Source organism: Corvus moneduloides, chromosome 13, assembly GCF_009650955.1.
Source record: "Corvus moneduloides isolate bCorMon1 chromosome 13, bCorMon1.pri, whole genome shotgun sequence".
NCBI classification, from domain to species: Eukaryota; Metazoa; Chordata; class Aves; order Passeriformes; family Corvidae; genus Corvus; species Corvus moneduloides.
In genome coordinates this window covers 10,165,442-10,189,471 of record NC_045488.1, presented here as the reverse complement: position 1 = coordinate 10,189,471, position 24,030 = coordinate 10,165,442, and the positions used below count along the sequence as shown (strand labels likewise).

Below are 24,030 nucleotides of genomic sequence, written 5' to 3'. Positions count from 1 at the left end.
CATCCCATGAGGAATCCTTTCCAGCTATTTTCCTGGATTTTACCTGGCTGCTGTTGCCAGAAGCACTTTTATTCCTCACGTCCGAATTGCTGCCGACACTTTCCCAGGTGTCCTTGTCCTTTCCAAGCTCCAAGGCCATCTCCCCGGTCTCCTCCAGCCCAGGAATCTCTACCACTTTCTAAATCACTTTTATGAGTGGGGTGAAAAAAATTAACATCAAAAAAATAACAGCCCAAATACTGGGCTGGCGTGTTTACTTTCACACTTTAATTCAGTAAAAACCTCAAATTTAATTGACCTGAATCAGCTCCTACATTTCCAGCAGGCTGGCCTGGAGTGTCTTGGAAATTGGGGGTCCTCCCTGTTTGGCTGGGGGTGTCGGGAGGACTTTGCTGGGGTCCTGCTCCGTGTCTCACTGTTTCAGAAAAAGAAGACAAAAGAATAACCACCATTGTGATTTTTTCACTTTTCACCTAGAGGGCTTCCAAAAGGGGCACAGTTTAAAGTAATCCGTGATAAAACAAACCTCCAGTGCAAACAGGCTGTGATATGGGCAGATAAAGGCTGTTTCCTGTGCCAGCATTGGCTCTGCCAGGACGGTTCTGTGTGCTGGGGCAGGGCCATAATGGCCCTGGGAAACCTGAATCACTGTGGATGTTCCACTCATGGGTTGGGGATGTGCCTGGGCTTTCTGCCCACTGCCAGCATCACTTGGTAGTGATTGCCCCAGTGCTGAGCATCTGTCCCAGGTGAGCTCAGCCCCAGCCCAATCCCTGGCATCATCCTTAACCCCAACCCCATTCCTGGTCCCATCCTTCTCCTCATTTTCATCCCCACCCCCAACTCCATCCCTGCCCCCATCCTCATCCTAATCTTCATCACAGTCCCCATCCTCGTTCCCATCTCCATCCCCAACCCCCTCCTTATCCTCCTCCACCGAGTTAAGCCACTGAAGCCCAAAACAGCTCCCATCCCACCGCCACTGGCCGGGGTAAGCCAAGGACAGGCCAGCAGCCCGAAATAGCCACGATATTTCCTGTCCCTTTAAAGTTTGCTTAAAGAAAACTAATTTCCTCTGTCCTTTCAGTAGCAGAATACAAAGCAGCCAGCACTGTCCCTTTCCCCACCTCCCTTAGAAATCACCTTATTTTTCCTTATGCTGAAGCTGAGAGCCCTCGGTGCCGCATGGGATGGGGAGCATCCAGCTGGTGTGTCCATGTTCACCTGCCCCCACCCTGTCATGGGGGCACAAGGGGTGGGTTTTGCTCTAATATATCAAATTATGACAATTCCTGCCCCACTGTCCACGGCACTGCGTACAACAAGGCAGAGCCAGCCCTTATTTCCTTTCCTAGCAGAATTAGCTGTAATATTCCCTGTTTTACTGCACACTGAGGGGTTGGTTGGGTTTGGACAGCCCCAGACTGGTGGGGTCTTGTTCTGGGGCCCCAAAATGTCCTGAGTGAGCACCAGGATATGGGATCTTGGGTACGAGATGCAACCAGTGGTTTGCCTCCACATCATGCCTCCCCCCCAAAAATATTCAGGCCGTGCCCCAAGCTGGGATGCTGGTATTGGGCACGGCAGTTCTTCATCCCAGGGCCTGACCCTGCACTGATGCCAGCAAAGAAACAGCCCAAACCAGGAATAGGAATCAGTATCCAGTTAGGAACTGAATATATTCCTTTCAAAGCAGGTAAAGGATCACTGAGCACTCCAGGGAAAAGCCCAGGGTGATGTGTGGCTCACTGCTCTCAGGAGGCATCTGAGCAAGAGAGTGAAGCTGGGCAGGGTTTTGGGCTCAGTTAATCCCAGGCAGGTCCTGTTCATCTCCCTTTGCTTCCTTGATGAGTAATTAACAGCCCTGGGACCCGCTGCCCTCCCACTGCTGGTGCTGGGGGTTAATCCCATCTGAGAGCATCCGCTTCCCTCCCAGCGCCGAGGCCCTTCTGAGTGCTCCTGCTGCTCCGAGGCTGGGCTGGGGGAAACCTGGCATTGACAAACCCAAGGTGTTTTCTTGCCTCTCCTCAGTCAGCTGAAGGAATAACCCCCCACCAGGGCCCTATTTGGGCTTATTTTTAGCACCTGAAATGAAATAGTGAGGACTGTGACAGCGCAGCTCCTCCAGACCCACCCCTGGGGCTTTTGCTGCCCCTCGTTCCAGGACTCTGGGGGCTTTTCCTGCCTTTGGCTGTGACCCTATCCCTTTCCCCAGGATGCCTGATGTCCCTCACCTGTACCTGCCATCAGGAGAACAGGCTTTGCTGGTGGGAGAGATGGAAAGGAGCACTGAAATCTCAAACTGTTTGAACTGGTGGGAGTTTTCTTAATTTTGTTTTAGTGTCTGTTTATTTCTGCCCCTGGGGAATCATTCCCACACCACGTGCAGTGCTCACTTAATGGAGCCTTGTGCTAATGAGGTTTCAGGTCTGCTGAAGGGGGGATTTTGTTCTTGTTCCAGGGTAGCAATACTCAGGCTCTGCTGCTTTCGGGAACCAACCCCCTGCTCACAGGAGGTTTTGGGACACACGCCCACCACTGCAGCATCTCTCCCAGGTCCTGTGAAACCCGGGTGCCACCCCCTTCTCTTCCCACCCCCCCCCCCCCCCCCCAGACGACCACCCTGACGCACCTGGCAAGGTGTGCAGCAGAGTTTGGAGCAGGGATGCCTCAGAATGTTGGGAAAGGTGGTGTGCAGTAGCAGCCCCAGAGCACGGTGTCCAGCAGAACGAAGGCCCTTTTGTGTCCAGGCCTTGGTCAGGGCCCACCAAAGGTTTGGGAGATGCTCCAGCTGCCCCCATGGGCACTGGGGAGCCCATGGTGGGCACAACCCCACACTGGCTTTGGAAGCAGCAGAGCACCCAAGGTGTTTGGTCAAGAGGGACAATAAGGAACTGCTGTGGTTGTTCCACAGGGTGTTTCCTCAAAGGAAGCCTGCAAGGTTAAATGAAAGAATGAGCCCCTTTATAAAGCTCCTGTTGGGGCTTCAGGTATCACGGGAAAAGTTCCTGCATGTCAAAGGAATCTGGCATCTGGAGAAGGTGACTGTGAGGTGGTTAAACACCAGCTCAAGTGTGCACAGCAGGCACCTGCAGGCTTTGGGTGATGGAGCAGAATGGAGACAGGTGACAGTTTCAGGGAAATGCAGCTGATGAGCTCTGTCACACACACAGCTCCTTCACAGCTCACCCCAAGTCAGGATCAGGTCTTGGGCTGTGACAATGCCTCAAACCCCAGCAGCAGTGAAGGGCTGAGTCACCTCCTCCCCAGCCCTAAGACAACAGGCATAGAGTGTGTCCTGGTGAGGGAGGGAAATTCTGGTGCTGCCATACCTGCTTCATGAGCTGCTGGGGAGGCACAGGGTGACAGAGACAGGCAAGGCCAGGTATGGAGACAGTCGTAGCCCTGGTTCTGGCTGTGCTCATCAGGACAAGAACTTGAATCACGCTGCAAACCCCGAGCACCCAATGCCAGTTGGGTTTCCAATAAAAACCACCAATGCAGTGTCATCCTGGGGAGGAATCTGTTTATTTTAAGATACATTCTATTTCTGAAGAAGGATATTTTAGCAGCCTGCCACAGAAATGTGAACCAGAGGGTTAACCTGCCCATTCGGCCTTGGCCAGCCTTGCCGATGCTCACACAAGTTTCTTGGGATAAAAAAAAGAAAAAGAAAGGTCCAAAATTCAAACTGTACACTTTTATACAGGGTGCATAGCTGGGGGCACTTTTTACACTGCTGTACATGCTTGGGATAATTAAGTGCAATTGGATTCAGAGCCAATACAGCATCCCAGGCCACTAATGAAGATAAAATACAAGCTGTGGTGGGTGGAAGCTGCACAGATACACAGGCAAACTGAGCTTATTGTGTTCCTGCTGCTCCAGAGTGCACTTCCCAAGAGAAAGGGAAGTGGAGCAGAGACAGCTTATAAACCTTCCTGGCCACAGGGCTCCCTCCTCTTCCACCAGGAATGTCTGTCACACCCAGTGGCTTTGCTTTCCATCAGCTCCATTGACAAGGCAGCAGTGCCATGAACCAGCTCACTGGTGCAGCATTCCTGGCAGGTTGTTTTGGGCTTCCTCACAGGAACGCGGCACCACTACAGCTTTTAGGAACCAGGAATGCAGTGGCCAGCCACAGCTTCTAGCTGATTCCTACACCAGGGTATCTTTACATGGGGACTACACCTGAAGTAGCCTCTAATGGAGTTGCAGGGAGGTGGGAAGCAGCCCCACAGTGCAGGGCTTCCAGCAGATGCATTTTCCCTGGGAACAGGGTGAATCAGCCCACAGTTCCCACACTGCTGGCCAGCAGGCAGCCGGGATGGTAACGTGCTCAGGCTCCCAGGGAAGAGCTTGTGGAGCTATCGGAGCTCTCCTGGCTGAAAAACACACAACAAAAGCAGCAGCAGCAGCCAGGGCATGCTGAAGGTGAGGAAGGAATTTAAAACAGAGAAGAACAAACTGGAAATCGAAGAATGAGCAGAACTGCAGCCACCTCTGCCTCTGCTCCCAACTAGTGCAGGGGAGCGTGTGATGGAGCAGGGGAGCCGAGAGCTGGCCCAGCTCCCAGGCTTGTCCTGGTCCTGCTCACACTGGCTTCTTTATTCCCCAAAAGCCCTGATGGGGATCTGGGAACCCCACAGTGCTCACTAGCAGCAAACCAGACACACACTCCCCCCATCACCCCTGTTCTGGGCCGTGTCTCCGAGTCCAGGATGCTCCCATCTCCCGTTGAGTCTCGGATCCCAGCACCACAGGCACTACCTTCTCTTGCGCATGCAGGTCTCGAGCCTTCCCAGCTCTTCGTAGGCCTGGTAGAAAATGTCAAAGTCTCTGGCACTCCAGCCCCTCCAGACAGCCAGGCACCGCTCCATGTTTTCATTCTCAAAGCAGCACACAACCGTGTCCTTTGCTATGAGAGCTGCATCCACCAGCGTCCTGGGGAAGGGAGAAGAGAGCAGCAAAGGGCATTACAGGGAAGGGCATTACAGGTAAGGGCAGCTCTGCAAGTGCAGCATCGGCTCATGAGCTTCCCTTCCAGCTACACAAGCTTTTTATAAGGTGCAAATCCTTGAGCAATGAGAATGTAACAAAGAGAGGGATCAGAAATGGTGTCACATCAAAACCAAGCAGCTCAGTGACATGGAAAAAAGTTTTTAAAGGGATTCAGGTGCCTAAACGTGCAGGTGGCAGCTTAAGTCTGCCGTGGCATTTGAAGTTGCTGGTAATCTCCTGATTGCTAAATCCACACTCTTGTTCCTGCTGCCAGCTGGGCATTTTCAGAACAGCTCCTCATAACACAGCTGACAGGCTGCCGAGAGCTTCCGCAGCCTGGAATACAGCGGGGAGGTGGGATGGAGCCCAGCTCTGCCACCTTGGGGTCTGAGCCCCGAGCCCAGAGCCCAGAGCAGCAGGCACAGCTGTGGCAGGACTCAGGGATCTGTGTGGTCTGTGTTGTATGTGCTTCCCTTCATGGTCTCCATTGAAGCTGGCCCTGCAAGAACCTCAGAGGGAAAGTGGCTGGGCAGATAATGACACTCTTCCCTTGCAGGGTCCAAGGGACAGGAGTCCAGCCCTCACTGGGCTCCTTTTACCATTCCCACAGCAGATGGGGAAGGCTGGTCCCAAACTCTTTTCCCAGAAAGGTCCCCAGCTGGGAGCACTGGCCATAGAACTGTCCTTGGCAGCTGGTTTTTATCAGAAACTGCCCCTATGAAGCCCCCTCCCTTCCCTCCCCTCTCTGCTCTGCCCTTCAAGCAGGCAGGCACTACCCTACTCTTTATCCTGCTGTTAAAACAGGGAGGGCCAATGGCCACAGTGCCTGGTCCAGTCAGGCAGCAGGGCAGGACAGGTGTGAGATGTCCTGTCACTCTGCCTCAACTCCACACTTAATTTGAGTAAAGCAAAACCAACCTAAGAGTACCTGTGACCAGTAAAGAGAATTCTCTCCTCCCAACTAACTGATAAAGACACTCAGTTCAGAGTAGAGGGAATGGCAGGAGCCTTTGATCTTCTGTTGTGTTTTCCTGGTGGTAATAAATGATCATTTACAATCCTTAGCAGTGCTTAAACTGCATTTGTTTGGACATAAATACTACAATCCCAGACCAGTATTTAAGTGATCAGCAGGAACACCCCCACCTCTCCATCAGCTATTTATTTATTTGGACTCTCCTTCACTCTATGAAACATTTTAAATTAACGTATATAACTGCTCTCCCCTGTGCTCCAGGAGCCGCCCCCGGCCTGTCATTGCCCACAGCACAAAGGTGCTCATTTAGAGCCAGAACATCAACCTGACCCACGTGAATGCAGCCACAGACAAGCGCCGTGCTTGCATAAATACACCTCTTGTTCTGAGAGCAGGGCCTGAGTCTGCCAAGCTGCTCTGACCTTCTGCCAGGTGCCCTTGGAGCACCGGGAGCCAGCACCAGGCAGGATCAGGCCGACTTCATCACACTGTGCATGGTCCTGTCTGTGTCATTATGGGGGTGCTCGGTCCCTGTGGATTTTGGAGACCAGGTTGTAGTGCATTCCCCTCGCTGTCTGCCCCGCTCTAACAGAATGCACACACCTTGATGTACAACCAGTGACTGAGTCTCCTCTGGGTAGGAACTCCTCAGAGGCTGCTGGAAGCCAAGAGGAAGCTCCCAAGAGCCTTCAGAACCCGTAGAGCCCCCCCCCTACACCCCAGTCCCCTTGTGCCCCTGGAGACTGGTGTTCCCAGTCAGCCTCACCCGTAGGGAGCCAGCTCCCCCGCCTTCAGCACCGCGATCACTCTGCCCCGCTGGGTGCCCGATTCCTTCTCCAGCCCAATGATGATGATGTCCCCTCCTCTCCTAGAAGAGAAACAAGGGAGATGTCACATCCTCAGCACTGGAGATGCTGTCAGCTGAAGAAGATCCATGCTGGATATCCATCCTCTGTTCCACGCCCACCTGCAGCCACATGATGTCTTGCAGGGGATGGAGAAGTGTGATGCCACGGGGGCATCCTGAACCCACTGCAGTGAGAGATCCTGTGACAAGCAAAATCAGCTTCCCAGAGGTTTCCATCAGCTCCACAGGAGGCAGCAGGACTTGCCAGGGCTGTGTCCGAGCAAGGAGGCTCCCTGCTGCTCTTTATTTCCTCAGTAGCTGGGAAAACAGGGCTTGGAGTCTGACCACCCCTTCTCATTCTGCTGAAACCAACCCAGCAAGGCCTTCCATGTGGCCATTCTGCTCAACACTACTACTTTCAAAAGGCATTGTACTGGGAACAGAATTTCTTAATGGTAACTTGACTTTCTGGCCAGGTGAATCATACTGGGAATGCAAAAGCTACTGAATTAGCCTGAGTTAATCTCATGCTCAGCCAGGAGGGATCTTGATTAAATTGCTTTGATAAGTGACCCCCTTACCTGGGGATCCAGATGAGGTCTTTTACGGGAAGAATCTTGACTGCTTGGAGATGCTCTGTGTTGTCACCTGCAGGCAAAGCATCATGATCCAGGGAAGCCTTAAGCTCGTGGAATTTCTCTGACTCCTCAAAATCTGTGGAGAAGGGCGCACTGGAAGAGCTCGTGGGTGAGCTGGGCAGGCTGGAGGGGCAGCGGGTCACCCTGTTGGGAGGTGAGGAGGAGTAGGAAGACACAGAGCAGTAATCTGTGAGTGAGTCCTGATGGTTCAGGATCTGGGTGCCCACGTCCGGGCTGTACATGATGCTCATGTCCCCCTGTGGGTTGTTCTCCATCACCCTGTGGCTGATGGGGGCTGTGGCTGGGATAGCAGCTGAGGGCTGCTGGATTGTAAACATGTCTCTAAGGGGGCTGCAGTCCCCGCAGAAGTAGCGTGCACAGAGCTGGTAGGTGGTGGCGTGGTACATCACCAGAAAGTTGCTTTTATCGTCCAGACACCACACCACCTCCTCCCCGTGGCACTCAGAGTTGCAGGCGATGGATGTGATGATGGAGGGCGGGCTGAAGGGCTCCAGCCTCCTGCTGATCTCCATGGAGGCGCAGTCGATGATGAGGATGCCGGGGCCGTTGCTGTACCACACCTCGGCCCCGCTGTTGGTGACCTCCATGGCTCTCACCGGGTACGGGTTCTGCCGCGGGTCATCATCGGAGATGTTGAATTTGGACCGGTTTGCTGTGTGGGAGCACAGGTAGGAGCAGTTGTCCCCTGGCAGGCCCTGGGACACTGAAAACATGGCTACAAGTCCGTCTGACAAGCCGGCCAGCACCACATATGAGTTCTGGAAGAAAGAGAGAAAAATTTCATGGAATTATAGAATGGTTGGGTTGGAAGGAACCTAAAAGACCATCTCATTCCATCCTTCTGCCATGGGCTGGGACACCTTCCACTATACCAGGTTGCTCTAAGCCCTGTCCAACCTGGCCTTGGACACTTCCAGGGATGGGGAGTCCACAACCTCTCTGTGCCATGGCCTCACCACCCTCACAGCAAAGAATTTTTTCCTATTTCTTTACTTCTCTATAATACAAGAGCTTTCAATCCCAGAAGCTCAACCTGCTCCTCACTCTGCAAGAACACCAGTAACTTAGCCCAAACCAGCAATAACAGCAACATAAAAAGAAGTCATTCCCTAGAAGCTGCTGCAGAGCCCCACTTCTCTCACCCAGTATTACCTCTCTCTTTACTGGCAAGGGCGGACAGACGGACCTGGCAGCCTGCCCTGAAGGTTAACAAATTCAAGCTGGAGTATATTCAGAGACAGCCATCATGATCCTAGGAATCCAGCTGTAGAAACCCGGCTCACTTCCAAAAAGGAGCAAAGCTATTGCTATCAGTGTAGGTAGGAGAGGAATGGAAGAAACGCAGTAAAAATTGAAAGAGGGAGCCGATATTCTCACAAACATGAACATCCAGTGATTGCTCCACATCCAGTGTCTGCTGCTCTCAGACCACTGCTTCTTCCAGGGATGTACTCTGGGTCTGGGATCCCTGGCAGCTCAGACATCCCAGCCAAGGACACAGAAGCAGCAGCAGCTTAGCAAAGCACCTGCCAAGTGCCACGAACAATTCTGCAGGCTGGTAAAAACCTGCCCCTAAATGTACAGATGTGCTGGACACAGCTCCAGCTCTGCGGCGATGCATCCCTCATCCCTCACGTCCCACGGGCAGGAGCTGCTGAGAAGGCCATGGCTCAGCAATTCCAGCTCATCCCAGTGGGGCAAAATGCTGTTAAACAGACTGGGAAATGGATCTCTTGGGAACAAAACTCCGCGTGACCTTGGGTCTGTACCAGAAACTCTCCCATCTGTGAAGCAGATAAAACAATACTTACCTCAAAGGCCTTTCTATTTCCTCCCTGCGGAGCAATAAATTCTAAAAAAAGACCATTTTACCCAGGACTTTTTTGCTGTTGTTACAATCTGCCGGGACTAAGCACAGCAAACCAAATAGAACCAGACAGAGCACCATAAGCTGTCACAACCTCACCCCTCCTAAGCCTCTCCACAGTGGAAAGCCCTGCCTTTGGCATGCCCAGGATGCCAGTGAGATGGGCTGAGGGCTCAGAGTCACCCTTTGCTGGGAATACAAAAATTAAGGCATCCCTGTGGCCTTGCAGGGATCTTGACTCTGCCAGGCCTGGACAAGTGTTTCCAGGCTTAAATCCACAGAAAAATCAGTATCTTGACTTGCCCCAGCTATTGAGGGGCAGGTAGTGCAGGCTGTGATTTAATTGACAGCTCTGCTTGCAAGGCTCGTTGAGAGTCCTGGACAAAGAGACACTCTCTGCACACCAAGTATGAGTAAAACCACGAGAGTGCTGAGCCTGTATGACTAATCCAAATCACAGCAGAATATTACTGTAATGGGAAAAACTAGGAAAGCAAGTGGAAAGTTGTGAAATGGGGCTTGGACTAACTTAGTCCAGTCCCAATTCTCTCACCACTAATTAAAAAAAACCCCAATGACCTGCAGTGCTCAGTGCCATGTCCCTGCTGCCATGTGCATCTGGTGCAAAGGCTCCTGGAAGTGGCTTTGCCAAGGAGTTGCATCAGTAGGTTGGATCATGGCACGATGCTTTGCACAAGCTGGGTTTTGGGTTACTTTTTTCTTTGGAAAGGAGTTCAATTATTTAAAACTGAATAAAACAAAGCAGAACAGCCCACATTTCTCTGGTAAAAAATGGTCCAACTTTTTCAGTCTGAAGGACCCCGCACAAGAGGCACTTCTTACTAAAAACGGAAAATTTAAATTGAAATGGGAACATCAGATATTAACTGTAATGTGGGTATGTCAGCCTGAACTGCTCCCAGTGTCAGTGACACAGGACTCCATTAAAATCTTCAGAGATTATAATTTTGTCTCATTTGATTTGATAATGCTGAATTATCCAAGCATAGTCTTCATAAGAAATTATTTTGAATTCCTTGATTAGTGTCAGCTACTGCAGAACAGAATCCCTATTCCCTTTTGGGTTCCACAGGCCAAATTTCCCTGGCACTGAGCAGCTGGCACCATAACCAGGCAGAGGTGGGTCAGTGACCCCCTCCTGGTGTTACCAGCAATACCAATGCCAAATCCTGGCCTGGCTGGGATGGCACAATGGTGGAAGCAGATTGGGAAGATATTTTTTCCACTGGGGCACTTACTACTCTCTGCCTCAGCTATCAGGACCTGTTTCTATCCAGCCATTGTTGTTATCTCTCAGAGAGATAAGAAACAAGGAGCAGGAATACAAATGCTGAGAAATGCCCTCACCCTGCCATCCCTCACATGACTGAGCTGAGAGAGTGACCAATTCCACAGAAAGCCATGTCAAAAACCACCTCCCCACAGGTGCCACTGACCTGCCAGATTTTATTCGGTGCTGGTGAGGCAAAACTCTCCTGATCAGGGTATTCCAGCAGTGACCAAAGGCAGGCAGGGCTGCAGTCTCCAGAAACCTTAAGTAACTTTCTCAGAATTCATTTTCAACATTTGGGCTCCATGAAGAGCCAACAAAAACACACAGCAACAAAACTGCATTTGAAGGCTCTGCACTGCCAGCAGCCCTGCCGTGCCAGGAGGAAGGCCCGGAGCGGGGCCGTGCCGGGGTGGGATGTGCGGGGATGAGCCGGCTCCAGACGTCCTGTCCTGCGGCCGAGCCACCACTGCCAGCAGGTCAGGAGAAATGGCAAAAAACGCTACACCAGGGCCTGGTCACCTCCTCCTCCTCCTCCTCCTCCTCTCATCCCTGCAGGGTCTGGCACTGCTGGCTGCAGCCTTTAAATGCAGCTTTTGTTTCCATGTGTTCCAGGTTTCTGCGAGAGGCCAAAGATTTGCACTCATTCAGGTTTCTCTCTCCCTCCACATCTCTTTGTAAGAACACTGCAAACCAAGGCAGAACATGTCTTGGATTGCCCTTTTTAACCTGCTCATTTGCTAATTTTTTTTTCTTCTAAAAACTGTATTGTTTACCAAAAAGAATCATCCTGGTAACAAAAAGCATGCAACAAAAAGTTTAAATTGTACAAGACTTTTCCTTGGCGGGTGAGTTTCAGATTCTGGGCCCCTCTCGGCTGCTTTCAAATTTCCATGATGCTTCCTTTGGATTAGAAACCAAGTTTTGGAAACTATTTCTTTTGGATCAGCCTTCCCAAGGCAGTCGTAAAGAATTCCCCTTCCCAGCAACATCCCTCGGCAATTCTCTGACTAAAAGTTACCTCACATCTCACCAGCGAAAGGCTTTCTTCCCAGGGAAATGCAATTCCCTTCCCCACTGGACAACAATGACTGTGATAACTCTGATAGAGGTTACTGGCCATGCAGTGAGTGTGACAAGTGTGTGACAAGTGTAAGCTTTCCACATAGGTTTTTTTGAAAGAACTGGCTGGTTTAGTTCTTGCCAGCCTGGTCTGCACATCCCCATGGCTGCTGCTCTGGCCATTTCACTGCCAAATTCATTCATAGAAAGGAGAGAGGAAAAAGTAAGTCCAATAAACTAAGAAGGAGTGAGCTGAAGGGATGTGGATTTCTGGAAGGTTGGGTAGGGTCGGGGGAGGAAGGGAGGTGTCTAGACTCAATATTGCTATTGTAGGGCCTGGCATTATTTATGACATTTTCTAGGCAAGCCACAAACTGGAAATAGAAACCAGGAGACATAAAGCCACTCGTAACCCTTGAGGAATGGCTTTGCAAGCTATGTGACAGTGGAAAAGCTGAAAGCAAAAGACTCCTTTGACTGTCCTGGACAGAACCTCAGGCAACATGAAAAAGAAATTTGCCCTACACATCAGAAATGAAACTCCACGGCAGAGAAACGCTGCAGGTCTGGGAGCCAAGGAAAGCCAACAGATGCAGAGAAATCCAGCCCTGTGCCAACTTCACATCGATGCCCTACTTTAGTCCTACTTACACCATGTTTGGAAGTGCAGCAGCACACCTTACACAAACCATCTGCCTCGGATTCAGTCCATGCAGCAATCCCAGCAAACGAGCCAGAAATGGACAATGGCTCAGGAGAGGCCTGGTATAAACCAGCAGCTCCAAGAGCTGCCCCATGCTGAGCTCTCAGACACATCCCAGTCTGCTGGCATTTGCAAAGACTACACAGCTACCAGTAATGTTGGAACATAATTACATGTTTTCACTTGAGGTGGCTGTAAGCAAACCGGAGGTAATTTAGCTCGAAAACAGTTTTTACACATCTCCCAAGACTTGCCCTCAATAGGCACTCAGGTCAGATTTCTCCTGCCAGAAATGGGATGTTGGCAATTCCAGGACTAGGCAGATAACATATAACTTGTTTTAATGCCCATAAGAGTAATCATCCATGTTACCCATAAGAGCATTACCCAAAACAGCTGTATTATCTAAGTGTTCTCATTCAAAACCAAAACAAGAGGGTGGCTGAGCCCAGATAACATTTAAGGATGACTGTGTGCACAAATGACAGCACACAGCCCAGGAAACCAGTGGGTATGCGGGGCAGGATATACCCATGCCCGGCATTAGCACTTAACAAATCTCTGTTCTAATTATTGTTTCATGTCTTCTCTACTTTGCTTGATCAACCTAAACCCTGTGTTCCAGTGATGTGGAAACACAGCTGGAAAACTTCCTTGCTGAGGAATTTGATCTGTTTTGACTATTTTCACAGCAGGCTTGGAGGTGCCAGCTTTGGTCTCTTGACTCTGGTTCTTGCCCACACCTCTGTCCTCTGGCAGAGGCACAAAGACCTGGAAACCTCCTCCTTGCACTGCTCACTTCCTGGGCACTGCAAAGTCCTTCAACACCAGCTGAGCGTGGCAGCTTGGCCCAGCAGCAGTGTCTCACTAATGCCCCTTTTCCTTTGGGTTGCTCCTTACCCTTTTGACAAGAGGCATCACTAGGAAGCAGCTCACAGTGGCAGGAGTGTCTAAACCCTTCAGTGGAGTCTTTAAGGGACACATGCCCTGCAATCCATACACAGAAATCTTCTGGTCCTGTGAAAGAGCACATAAAATTCTATAAATGCCAATCACCTCCCTACTTTTCATATCTTGATACCTGAACAAGATCCAATTGGTTCCAAAACCAGTTTTTATTTGTATTTTTTGATATCCAAAGTGTGAATTTCTGCTTTCTATGGAGAGCCTTTGGCATGTGGGTAGAAATCAGGTGCTGCCTTCTCCAGAATGAGCTGTGGGCAATATATGCATTAACCAAAAGTCACCACAATTGGGGGTTTTCTCACCACATCCAAAAGCAGCATCTGACAACCCTGAATGCCAAAATCCCAAACAACTGAAGCAGGTTGTATGTTATTTTGCATTAGTATGTCCATTCAAGGGAAGCTGGTATTACATTTTATTTGGAATTACACCTGCCCCACACCTCCTAAATCTACTAGACTGACCAAGAGCACCCAGTTTGGGAACCAGCAACACTTTTCATTCTGATCCAAAACGTGGAAATACAATGCTCTAAGATTTTTCAATTTTAATTTTTCTATACTTACTGTTATGGGAAAAATGGGAATATTTGAGCTTTACCTCTATTTTATTTTCCTATGGGGAAACAAAATCTATATTCACAACGTTCATAGCATCCATGCCAGGGTGGACTAAAACAACCAACACAAATGACTTATTCAGCAAGTGTGGCTTTTTTCCCCCCACTCTAAAACACTGAACTTCAGGTATATTTAATTTTTTTGGCTGTTTTTTCTTTGTTTTGTGTGAAACGATGGTGTCAGAACTGGCTGACACTTAACACAGCCCTTTTTGATGGGTGGTCAGGGGCTCTGGGGGATAAATCAGCCACACTCCCTCACTCTTATCTTTTTAGCTGCAATTTTCCATGGTGAACACAAAACTTGGGTACCCACTTCCCACCAACCTTCAAATCCCTCAGGCCTCTTTCAAAAACCCACCCTTAAATGCATGTTTTCTGTCCCTGTCTCCCTTTATCACTTGCAGATAAGGACATTTCGCAGTGAGCCCCTGGGTACAGACTGCTCCAACCCAGAGAGTTTCCCCTTGGAAAGCCAAGTTCCCACGATCGCTCTGGGCTCCAGGAGGCACAGTCTGGATCTGTGTGTCAGGTAGAAACAAAACACCTGGAGACAGCAGATGCAAAGTCATGCTGCTCATCTGAGACGCCCTTTGTCTCACACACTCTTGGCTTTACTAATTTAACAGGCTCTTTCTCTTCGTTTGTGTCTCTTCTAACGAGGACTCTCTCAAGGGGGGCACAGGCAATGCTCACCTCCGTGGCTGTCCACAGGGCATTCTGAAATTTGAGCTGGCAGCACAGCTTCATTCCTGGGCAGCTCATCCTCTGCACTTCCATGACTCCTTTCTCCAGGTTCACCACCGTGTAGTTCCTGAAAGGAGCAAGCAACAATTTCCTACAGCCAACATTCCGCCTGCACGGGGCTGAGGGACTTGTGGCACTTTTGGCCAAGCCATAACACAAGTGCCCAGATGTGGATGATGCTGCAAGGATCTACACCCCTCCAAACTGTAAATTCCTCATTGTAAAGGAAGAGAAAGATGTGCCATGGCTCTTCCTCAGGGGCAGATGTGCAATTGCTTCTGTGAAGATTTACACTCAGCTCTCTGACTTTGCACAGGGTTACGAGGACATATGTGGTCTGTTCCTGTAATTGAGCTGTGAGACAAACAGCTCCAGCTGAACAGCAGTAATTAATAGCTGGGAAGTCTCAGCCCATCTTGCCCATTAGGTTCTCAAGAGAATATCTGCTCTCCAAGTTCACCGCCTCACTGTTATCTGGCTTCATTATTATTCCAGTACATAAACAGAGGAGCATGATTCTACAGAGCAAAGCTCTGTAACCTAATAAAAATTATTTATAAATATGGCTAATTAATAGTTTTTTGTAGCTAAAAGGATTTTGTTTGTTTGGGGAAGTTTATTGGGTTTGAATGTTTGAACAATAATTGGATATTCACAACCACATCTGTGAGTCCCAGATGTTTTACCAACTCTGGCACAAGCAATTACACATCCTGAAATCTGTCACATGTGAGTAACTTGTTATTCAGCAGTCTCCAGCAAGTGGATTGTCCAGTCAGGAAGCAGATTCACTGAGATATATTGCTGTGAATATTTGGACAACATCTATGTATTCAAAATACATCTGGGAGTGCCATGTGCTTCACCAGTTCAGCAGGAAAAGTTACACTGCCTGCACTGAACAACTGACCAGGCACCACAAACAGCAAAGCAAATAGTTCAGGAACAAATCATGTGCCTTTCCCATTAGCTTAATGGTTACAAATAATGAACACATTAATATAAAATTCAGATCAATTTGTGAATGTTTCCAAATAAGACTGAGGCTATAAAAATCAGTAGCATCCATAAAAATGAACCTAACTAGCTGCAGGTCACATGTGGCTGAGCAAAATGCCATCACCTCAGCCACAATTTAATATCATTTTAAGCACATGCCTTCAGTCCAGAACACATTTTACTGGCAGTGCACACTTGGATGCACACACAGCTCCAGGCATGTGGTTAACTCCCGATGATTGCAACAGGATTTAAGCATGTGCTTAATTGCTTTGCAGAAGAGAGATGGAACTGCAGCCTCAATTAGGAAAGGTTTAGTGTTAAATGGCCTCATTAGGAAAGGCAGAACACATCTGTTCTCATGTGCAAATGCTTCATCCTGTGTGTGTGAATCATTACACTGCCCTAATCTTCTCCTCATATTAACTGAAGCAGAGTTAAGCTCATTAAATATCCTTTATAAAGCAAGCACTGTTCCCAATTAAAAGAGTTTGGGAAAACAGTGTTTACCGTATTCTTGGCATTCGTCCAAGTTCACTTTCACCTTCTTTACCTCCCTCCCAGAGGCAGGAGAGAAGATGCTGAAGGATTTTTTACTTAAAAAGGAAAAAGAAAAAAGAAAGAAATTGCTAATATGAGCCATCTCACCTGGTGTCCTCCTTCCCATCCCAAAACACCACCGTGTACTCCTGCCCTGAGGAGCAGAAGAAGGAAGACTGCTTCCCACAAGGCAGCAGGTACATAAACGTTGCAAAGGTAGGATCTTTCATCTGCCCGACCACAGAAATGGCCAGGGGACGCTGAGGGGGAAGGAAAAGAGAAAGACACATCACAAGATGAAATAAGAGAACCATAACAAATATGAGGTTCAACAAGGCCAAGCACAAGGTCCTGCCCCTGGATCGGGGCAATCCCAAGCACAAGCACAGGCTGGATGTCCCTGGAGCTGGATTATATTTAAGGTTCCTTCCAACCCAAACCATTCTATGGTTCTATGATTATTTAGTAAAGCTTGGTCTGTCATTCTCTTACACGTTTTACTGAATCACTTCTTCAGGCTTACAAATTTTGGAAGACGACCCATTGCATGACAGTGTGTAGCTGTTCGGGAGTCAGGCTGACCTTTGTTTGAAGGACAGCAGCTCTAAAACACCAACTGAAATTCATGAAAAACGCAATGCAGCATAATCCTTTTCTTGTACTTTGAACCTTTTTCTTCCTCATACCTCCTTTTATAATCTTGGGGATTTTGAAGTCTTTGTAGTTGCACTCACAGCATGACACTGGAGCTGTTTCTAGAAATTACGGGTAATGTCTTGCCCTGGTCAAATCAGCAGCCTAACTGCCATCAACATCAAGGGACCTTCAAGTCCCTTCAGATGTCTAAGGCGACATATCTGTCATCATTTCATTCATAAAACTCTCATTTAAGTCAACAGAAATTCTGGACCAAATCAGCAGGAGGTGTAAATGGGCAATTGAGCTGTTGTGCTGTACCAGGAGCAAGCTCAGCCCTCCTGATCAGCCAGATCAGAGAACACAGGTCAGGTGGGTGGTCTTGTACCTTTTCTGGCTTAGTGTCCCAACACTCCATCATGAGTGCCTGCATCCTGTAGAGCTGCACCTCCTCGGGCTGCCCAAGGACAGGACGGATCCCTTTGGACAGTTTCTTTGCGATCTGGAGCTGGTGGTGTCCCAGCACAGGCCGCTGGCCAGACAGCAGCTCATACAGGACCATCCCATAGGAGAACATGTCCACCTAGAGCCAGAAACAGAGGGAAAATCAGGGCAAGGCTCTGTTGGTGGGTGAAGAGGAGAGCAAGGATGGCCACAGTGGGAAAGCCAGTGCTACCTCCATGCATGGATAATGGAATTGAGCCAATTGAGCCATGGAATGGTGCCAGCCCCCCACTGCCATCACAGGGCTGCCCCACAGACACCCCCAGTCACCTTCTCGTCGTAGACGATGCGGGGCCGGATCTCGGGGGCCTGGTACCCCGGCGTGCCCTCCACGCCCAGTGCGCCCTCGTGGAACGACTGCCGGGAGATGCCGTAGTCGGAGAGCTTGATGTTGATGTGCTCTCTGACGTCCAGGGACCACACCAAAATATTGTCTGACTTGAGGTCGCAGAAGATTATGTTCTTCTTGTGCAGGTAGGCCAGGCCTGTGACGATCTGGTAGGCTATTTTGTGTGTCAGCATGTGTCCCAGCGGCACAAAGGAGGACCCTGGCACAAAGGAACAGCCCGTCTTCAGCTCTTGTAATTGCCATAACTGCTTCTTCTTACCCCTCTCTCCTTCTCTTTTTAACTCCAGAGCAGTAAACTGACAACCTTTTAAAACATCACTCAATGCCACCATTTGAAATGACACTGTTTATGTTACTATATGCGTCTGACAGTCCTATCAGATCCCTTTTTTAAACCCTTTCACTTCTAGGCCGCTAAATCTTCTGGTGAAAATTAGTGTTTGACTGAAAGTTGACATGAAGCCAAGGTGCCAAGAGGGTCAGATGGCCTCAACTTATCTTGGAATTAGTGTCATTCATTTGACAACGACAGCAATACAGATAATTATGAGATAATTTAGAGTACCAGACACCCATCTGCAGGGGGAAGAACACAGCATGATCCATGCAGCACTGAAGAGAGATGTACTCCATATTAATTTGCAGAAAAATTGAAAATCCAGGTCTCCAAAGTAGTTTTGAGAATCCTGAGCATCAATTTTTACTAGCCTCCCAAAAGCCCAGTTTAAGAACAATTCCATCCTTCCCACTTCCCTTAGTCTGGAAAAAAAAAAATCCTCTCCAGCAAATCAAGCAGTAATTTAAACACTGCTGACCATTTTTCAGGTGGACAGGAGTGGGGGGAGAGCCCGGCTTTACCTTTGGAGTTCTCAGACAAGACGGTGGTGAGGCTGCCCAGGGGGGCCAGCTCGAGGGCGAAGCAGAGCGGGTGGATGCTGATGCCGATGAGGGACACGATGCAGGGGTGCTGCAGGGAGTGCAGCATGCTGGCTTCCTGCCGGAACTCTGAGAAGTTCTTCATGGCATCCATGGCTCGCAGGTGCTTCAGCATGGTATCTGGCAAGACACACAACCCCCTTCTGACTGCCCAGCTCAGGAAACGAGTCACAAACTGTTTGGGAGGTGACCACCAAGCAAGGGCTGCAGGAGTAAGGCAGCTGGTGGGATTATGCCAACAGCAAGGCTTTAAGTTGAATCCTTATGTTGATGCATGAGCCACTAACAGACACTGGCTATAAGCAGGATATATCTGGTGCCTCAGGAAGCAAGAGCTCCCTTGGTCCTTAAACACCAGGCTCCGGTGTCTGGCACATGCTGTTCTCATATATCCCCTGGATGACTTTAGAAAACTCGTGCTGTGCTTCTCCCAGCAGGGTCTCTGTGTAGATGGCACATTGTAGACCCTCTGCTGGAACGGCTCCTCCCTACAGCTTCCCAACTTCCCTGCCAGAAGAGAGACTCATGACAATAATGGTCCTGCTGCCACAGCACACCACAGGCTGCTCAGGCAGGTCGGCTCTTCCTGAAGGTTATTTGTCACTGGGACAGCAGCTGGCCTCCTCCACAGCTCAGGGATTCACCACATCCTCCCCTGACAAAAATGAGGAATGTAAGGCACTTTCCCCTTTCCATGGACTGAGGCTCTGCTGGAAACTTGGGCGCCACAGGAGAGCCCGTCCCTGCGTGGAGAAGCTGGTGGGCTCAGAAGGATTCCCAGGTTGCTTTCTGCAGCTGCTGGCACAGATGGGGTAAAACACTAATCCAGAGGTGGAGACCCACAAGTCCTCAGTGCAATCCAAGCAAACCCACACTTCTCATGGCTAAATAGCATGGGAACAGGAGTTGAAATCTTGCCTCCCTTCCCAATCAAGGGCTCTGCCTTGGCACCCTATGAATCCACACACTGACCTGCAGGAGAGAAGCCTCCTGCAGTGCCAGTGACCTTCATCACTACAGGCACTCATGAAGAACTCTCAGATGCATCCTCCTCCTCCACTGAAACCCATCAGTTTGGCTATCTATTTCCATGCTGTATTTAAACAGATGCTGTCAGCACTTCGCAGACTCTTTGGTCTTAGCTTGGGATCTGTGCACTGTACCTGCAGCTGAAGTGGGAGAACCCTTGCATTTTTTAATCTGAAATCTCTTCACAGCCACTGGTTTTCCTTGGTATCGTGCCCGATATATAACAGTTCCACTTCCACCCTGGCCAAGAACGTTGTTTTCATTTTCACTGCATTCCAGTTTGCTATTTTCCAGGAACAGTCTGCCAAATAGAAATTGGGGGTTTTTAATTAAAGTTTCAAAGACATTGTAAATTCACGTTTTTAATGTGATTTCCATTTTTGCAAATGCCTAATAGGTTCTTGCCTTTTCTAACAAGAGGACTGGATCACATAAACTACCTTGGTCATCTCAGTGCTCTCCATGTTGGCTCATGGTGTACAACAGATTTCTCACAGAAAAAAGTAATTTTAGCAAAGAAGCACAAAAGGCTTTTAACTAATTTATCCCAGAAGAATCAAATAGATCTGGAAGCACATAAGCTCCTTTTCCACGCAGATGACACAGGTACTGATACTTGTACCATTTATCTGTATTAACGATTTTTTTTTCTTAATTTACCTCCTGTTCCTCTTTTTTCCACCAAGGCAGGACAGGATGTTTACGAACAGCCCCATACTCTGAAACCTGATTATTCAAATCAGCTTAGTGTTTCCAGGCTGCAATTCATCATTTCCCCACTCTCCCAGAGACTACTTTTACAGCTGTTCACACTTCAAACATCTCTACTCGCCTCACACCCGCCAAATAAATCTGCAGGAGATAACAGTGTGAGGAGGGCTGGCGTGACAAGCTGATGGGGTGTTTGCCCAGAAAAATGACCCCAACAAAGCAACAGGGGCCAGTGAGAGCACAGAAAGCTCTGACAGCAGCCAACAGGACAGTTCGGTCTAGAGGTCTCATGATTCTGCATTAGGCACTCAAACATCCGAGAGAGGGTGAGCCAAAGGGGACACTGCTCTCCTGTCCTGCCTGCCCTCAGGTCTCCTGCTCTTCACACCAGCTAAGAAGGGGTATAAGACTGAGCCCATCTGGGAACGCAGTTAAGCAGCTTAAAGATTTGGCAGTGCTGCTATGGGTAGGGAAGAGCTCCTTCAGCTGTTCAGGGCTGCCACACACCCAACACATCCAGCAGCCCTCAGCTGAGCAGGAGCCCCAACTCAGTGTGAATCTTCCTGTGGTGTCCATAAACTCACTCACCTACAGGCCCTTACAAAATTAAGGCCATTTCAGTGGGACTTCCTTTTGGTTTTGCCACATTAAAATCTCCTTTTGTGGGATTCCAGAAAGACTCCAACTACAGAAAGTTCTGGCCAGAGTTCTGGGCAATGCAGGACAGCTGTGGCTTTAAAAAGGGACTTTCACATTGCACCACAGTGATCTCAAAGGACCCCCAGTGTGATGACTCGGTCAGCACACAGCTATTGTCTAAGCAAGTTGCTGAACACCAGGAGTGCAGTTCAGGATGAATTGCCAGAGCACAGATTGAGAGCAGATGGATTTTCTTCCTGTGGTCAGTACATCCATCTAGCAGAGGCGACTTAGGAAAAGGGCCCAACCAAGTTGCACAGGTACACTGAAACTCAATCAAAGGCTGTCACACATTACCTGGCAGGAAAATCAGTCATGAAAAGCTCCGGGACCAGCTCTTGAAGAGACACGGGGATGTCAGGGTGGTTAGGACATGTGATGTAGTCCAGTTCAATGGCAGTCAAGACACAATCCTCCATGTTGAAGTACTGCACGTCCTCTGCCCTTTCGCTGCCCTCGCCCTGCTCTGGCCTGGCAGCTGCACAGATGTGGCAGGGCACATACTGCTCCATCAGCAACGTGCCATCGCTCTCCATGGCTGTGAGGGCTTCAAAGAGAGCAAACAAACAGGAAACAACATCATTCACACCAGCTGAGAAGGAACAACAGCTCCGAGTGCATTCCAGTGTCCGCAGGCATGACCTGGATCCACTGGCTGGAAACAGTCGCGCTCACACAGCAGCAATCTGCTGCAGGGTATTGACTGGAATAGAAAATAGCTTTTTGCAATGTCTACAGGGACAGTGCTGGGGAGACAGGACTGTGGCTGTAACCCAACACCCACCCTGCTCTGGTCACAGGTAATGCACAAGCCTGCAAGGAAAATATATGCAGGACCAGCAAAAATTAGGAGTATGTGAATAAAGCATTGGAGAGACCCTTCTACTTGCTGGGTGTCTCTGTCTCTTCCCAGACTGCAAACTGCCAGATGGCTGGAGGTGGGAATGGGGATGGGCGCAGGCTGGGAGGCACAGCACACCGAGCTCAGGCTGAGCACTCACCTGCAGCACCCAGGCTGGGAACGCAGCTCCTGTGGGCTCCCTCATGGGCAACGTTTTCAGCCCCTCCACGGGAAACATGGATTCTATCATGACTGAGCCTTTGGGAGGTTCACACCTCTCCCAAAACTACAGAGGGATTTGGTGGTGACAGGCTCTGTTAAATGCCCACAATTAGTCAGGGTGAACACAGGCTGCAGCCTTTGAAGTCGGGACTCTTCTCAAGCTTCACTGATTAACTTTAGCATTATTTTAATCCAAAGGCAAATAAAATATTCTTTTATCTTCAGAATATGTAGAATGTATGTGAGAGCGCACCACTGTTTCCTCCACAGAGCCTCCAATTAAGAGACTTTGGCACTGCTTTCTAGACTAGGGTAGGATGACAAAGAGCACTTCAGATTTTGCTTTCGTTTCAAACAAAGTGTACTGGGGTTGCAAACAGCCTGCTGGGTAACAGCAGGATCTGTGTTGAACACAGGAGAAACAGCTGCAGGAGTCAAGGAAGTTACCTCGGCATGGAGTCCTTGGTACCACATTCTCATGCCTCTCACATCAGAATTCTATAACTCATAGAATGTTAGAAATTATGGGCAAATTCTTATCCCAGCTGATGCCAAAATGAGTTCAAGGGACAGCACCAAGCAGTTTGGGTCAAATCCTGCCCCTGCTATGAGCACTGGACAAGTCTCTTGAACGTCTACAGGTCCTGCCTGATCTGTAATGTTTCACCTGTGCTGCTGTGACAGACAGACTGGAAGACACAATGTCTAGACCAAAGGGTGTTGGCAACTAATCTTGATCTGTCTGCAGGTTTATTAGCTTTTATCAGATGTTATTGGCTTGAGACTGTCAGAGCCCGAGGGGTCTTCAATTAACACACAATATTGTGCACCTGGAGAGCTCTGTCTAAGTTAAAAGAACCCTCTGTTTAAAAGACATAACACTGCACAGAAAATTACAGTTGTTCTCTTACCAGGGAACCACTGGTCTATCAAAGAGTTGACATGATCCGTGATGAATGCCATGGCTGAAAAGTCTCTCACTTCTGACTGGGAAATTATTTTAATTCCACCACTTTTTTTCTTTTTCCAGTTCACATCAGAAGACTCGACACTGCGTGAGAAAGCCAAAAGACAGACCTGTGAAGCTTTTCTGAAGTGTCAGTGTCAACAAGCGTTCTTTCTGGCAGGAAACCTGAGTTACATAATAACACATAGTTCATGAGTCATCAAAACACAAAGCAAACTAGCTTAGGGGGCGATTTTCAACTCAGTCTGCTCTGCAAATGACTTTCAGAAGAGAATTCTTGCACAGAAACGCCAGTTCCTCACAAAGGGTAAACGCTACAGAAGGTCAGATGTAGGGAAAACTGTGGCCTAAGTGAGCTGAGCATGATGGAGAGTTTTGACAGAAATGCCCCATACAGAATGATGGAAGGTTGGGAGGTGTAAAATCAGTAAAAATTCCAGTGGAATAATAATGATATTTCCAACAACCATTAGGAAAAGTTTATGAACATCATTTTTGCACAATTTCCACGAAAGTGTAACTCCCTGAAACACACGGGGAGATAACAGTATGACCACTACCATGGTCCAGAATTTAGGATTCCAGCCTGTGGTTTGCAGTGTCTGGATTCAAGTCTCTACTGAGCTTGGAAACTCGGGAAGGTCACTGTTTCTTTCTGGTCTCCAACCATGAAACAGCACCAATGGTTCCTCCCTGTCTTGCCAGCGACCGAAGGAGCAAAAGTCTTAAGTGTCTGCATTTGTGAAAGAACATGGACAGGAGGTTTTCCCCAGGCTTGCAGCCAGCAGACACTCTGCCTTGGCCAGGTTAAGGCAGCTGTCCACAGTCCCTGCTGCACAGAAGCACGTCCATTGACCTC

At 49.0% G+C, this 24,030-nt stretch overlaps 1 protein-coding gene across 6 annotated transcripts in view; it reads right to left on the bottom strand.

The window, feature by feature from the left end:
- Nucleotides 1-3,509: 3,509 nt before the first annotated feature.
- The window catches only part of LRRK1 (leucine rich repeat kinase 1), a 73,797-nt gene continuing 53,276 nt past the window's right edge, over nt 3,510-24,030 (bottom strand). For 5 of the 6 annotated variants that reach the window (XM_032122432.1, XM_032122431.1, XM_032122433.1 and 2 more), the window contains 12 exons: nt 23,116-23,255; nt 21,439-21,688; nt 19,866-20,032; nt 18,625-18,822; nt 17,688-17,965; nt 17,302-17,496; nt 16,386-16,537; nt 14,688-14,805; nt 13,307-13,423; nt 7,406-8,241; nt 6,744-6,845; nt 3,510-4,944 (listed from right to left, as the gene is read on the bottom strand). In XM_032122432.1, the coding sequence (XP_031978323.1) occupies nt 4,767-4,944; nt 6,744-6,845; nt 7,406-8,241; nt 13,307-13,423; nt 14,688-14,805; nt 16,386-16,537; nt 17,302-17,496; nt 17,688-17,965; nt 18,625-18,822; nt 19,866-20,032; nt 21,439-21,688; nt 23,116-23,255 (2,731 nt within the window). In that variant the 3' untranslated portion in view covers nt 3,510-4,766. The remainder of the gene's footprint in view (nt 4,945-6,743; nt 6,846-7,405; nt 8,242-13,306; nt 13,424-14,687; nt 14,806-16,385; nt 16,538-17,301; nt 17,497-17,687; nt 17,966-18,624; nt 18,823-19,865; nt 20,033-21,438; nt 21,689-23,115; nt 23,256-24,030) is intronic. The other variant, XM_032122436.1, reaches the window with a different exon arrangement.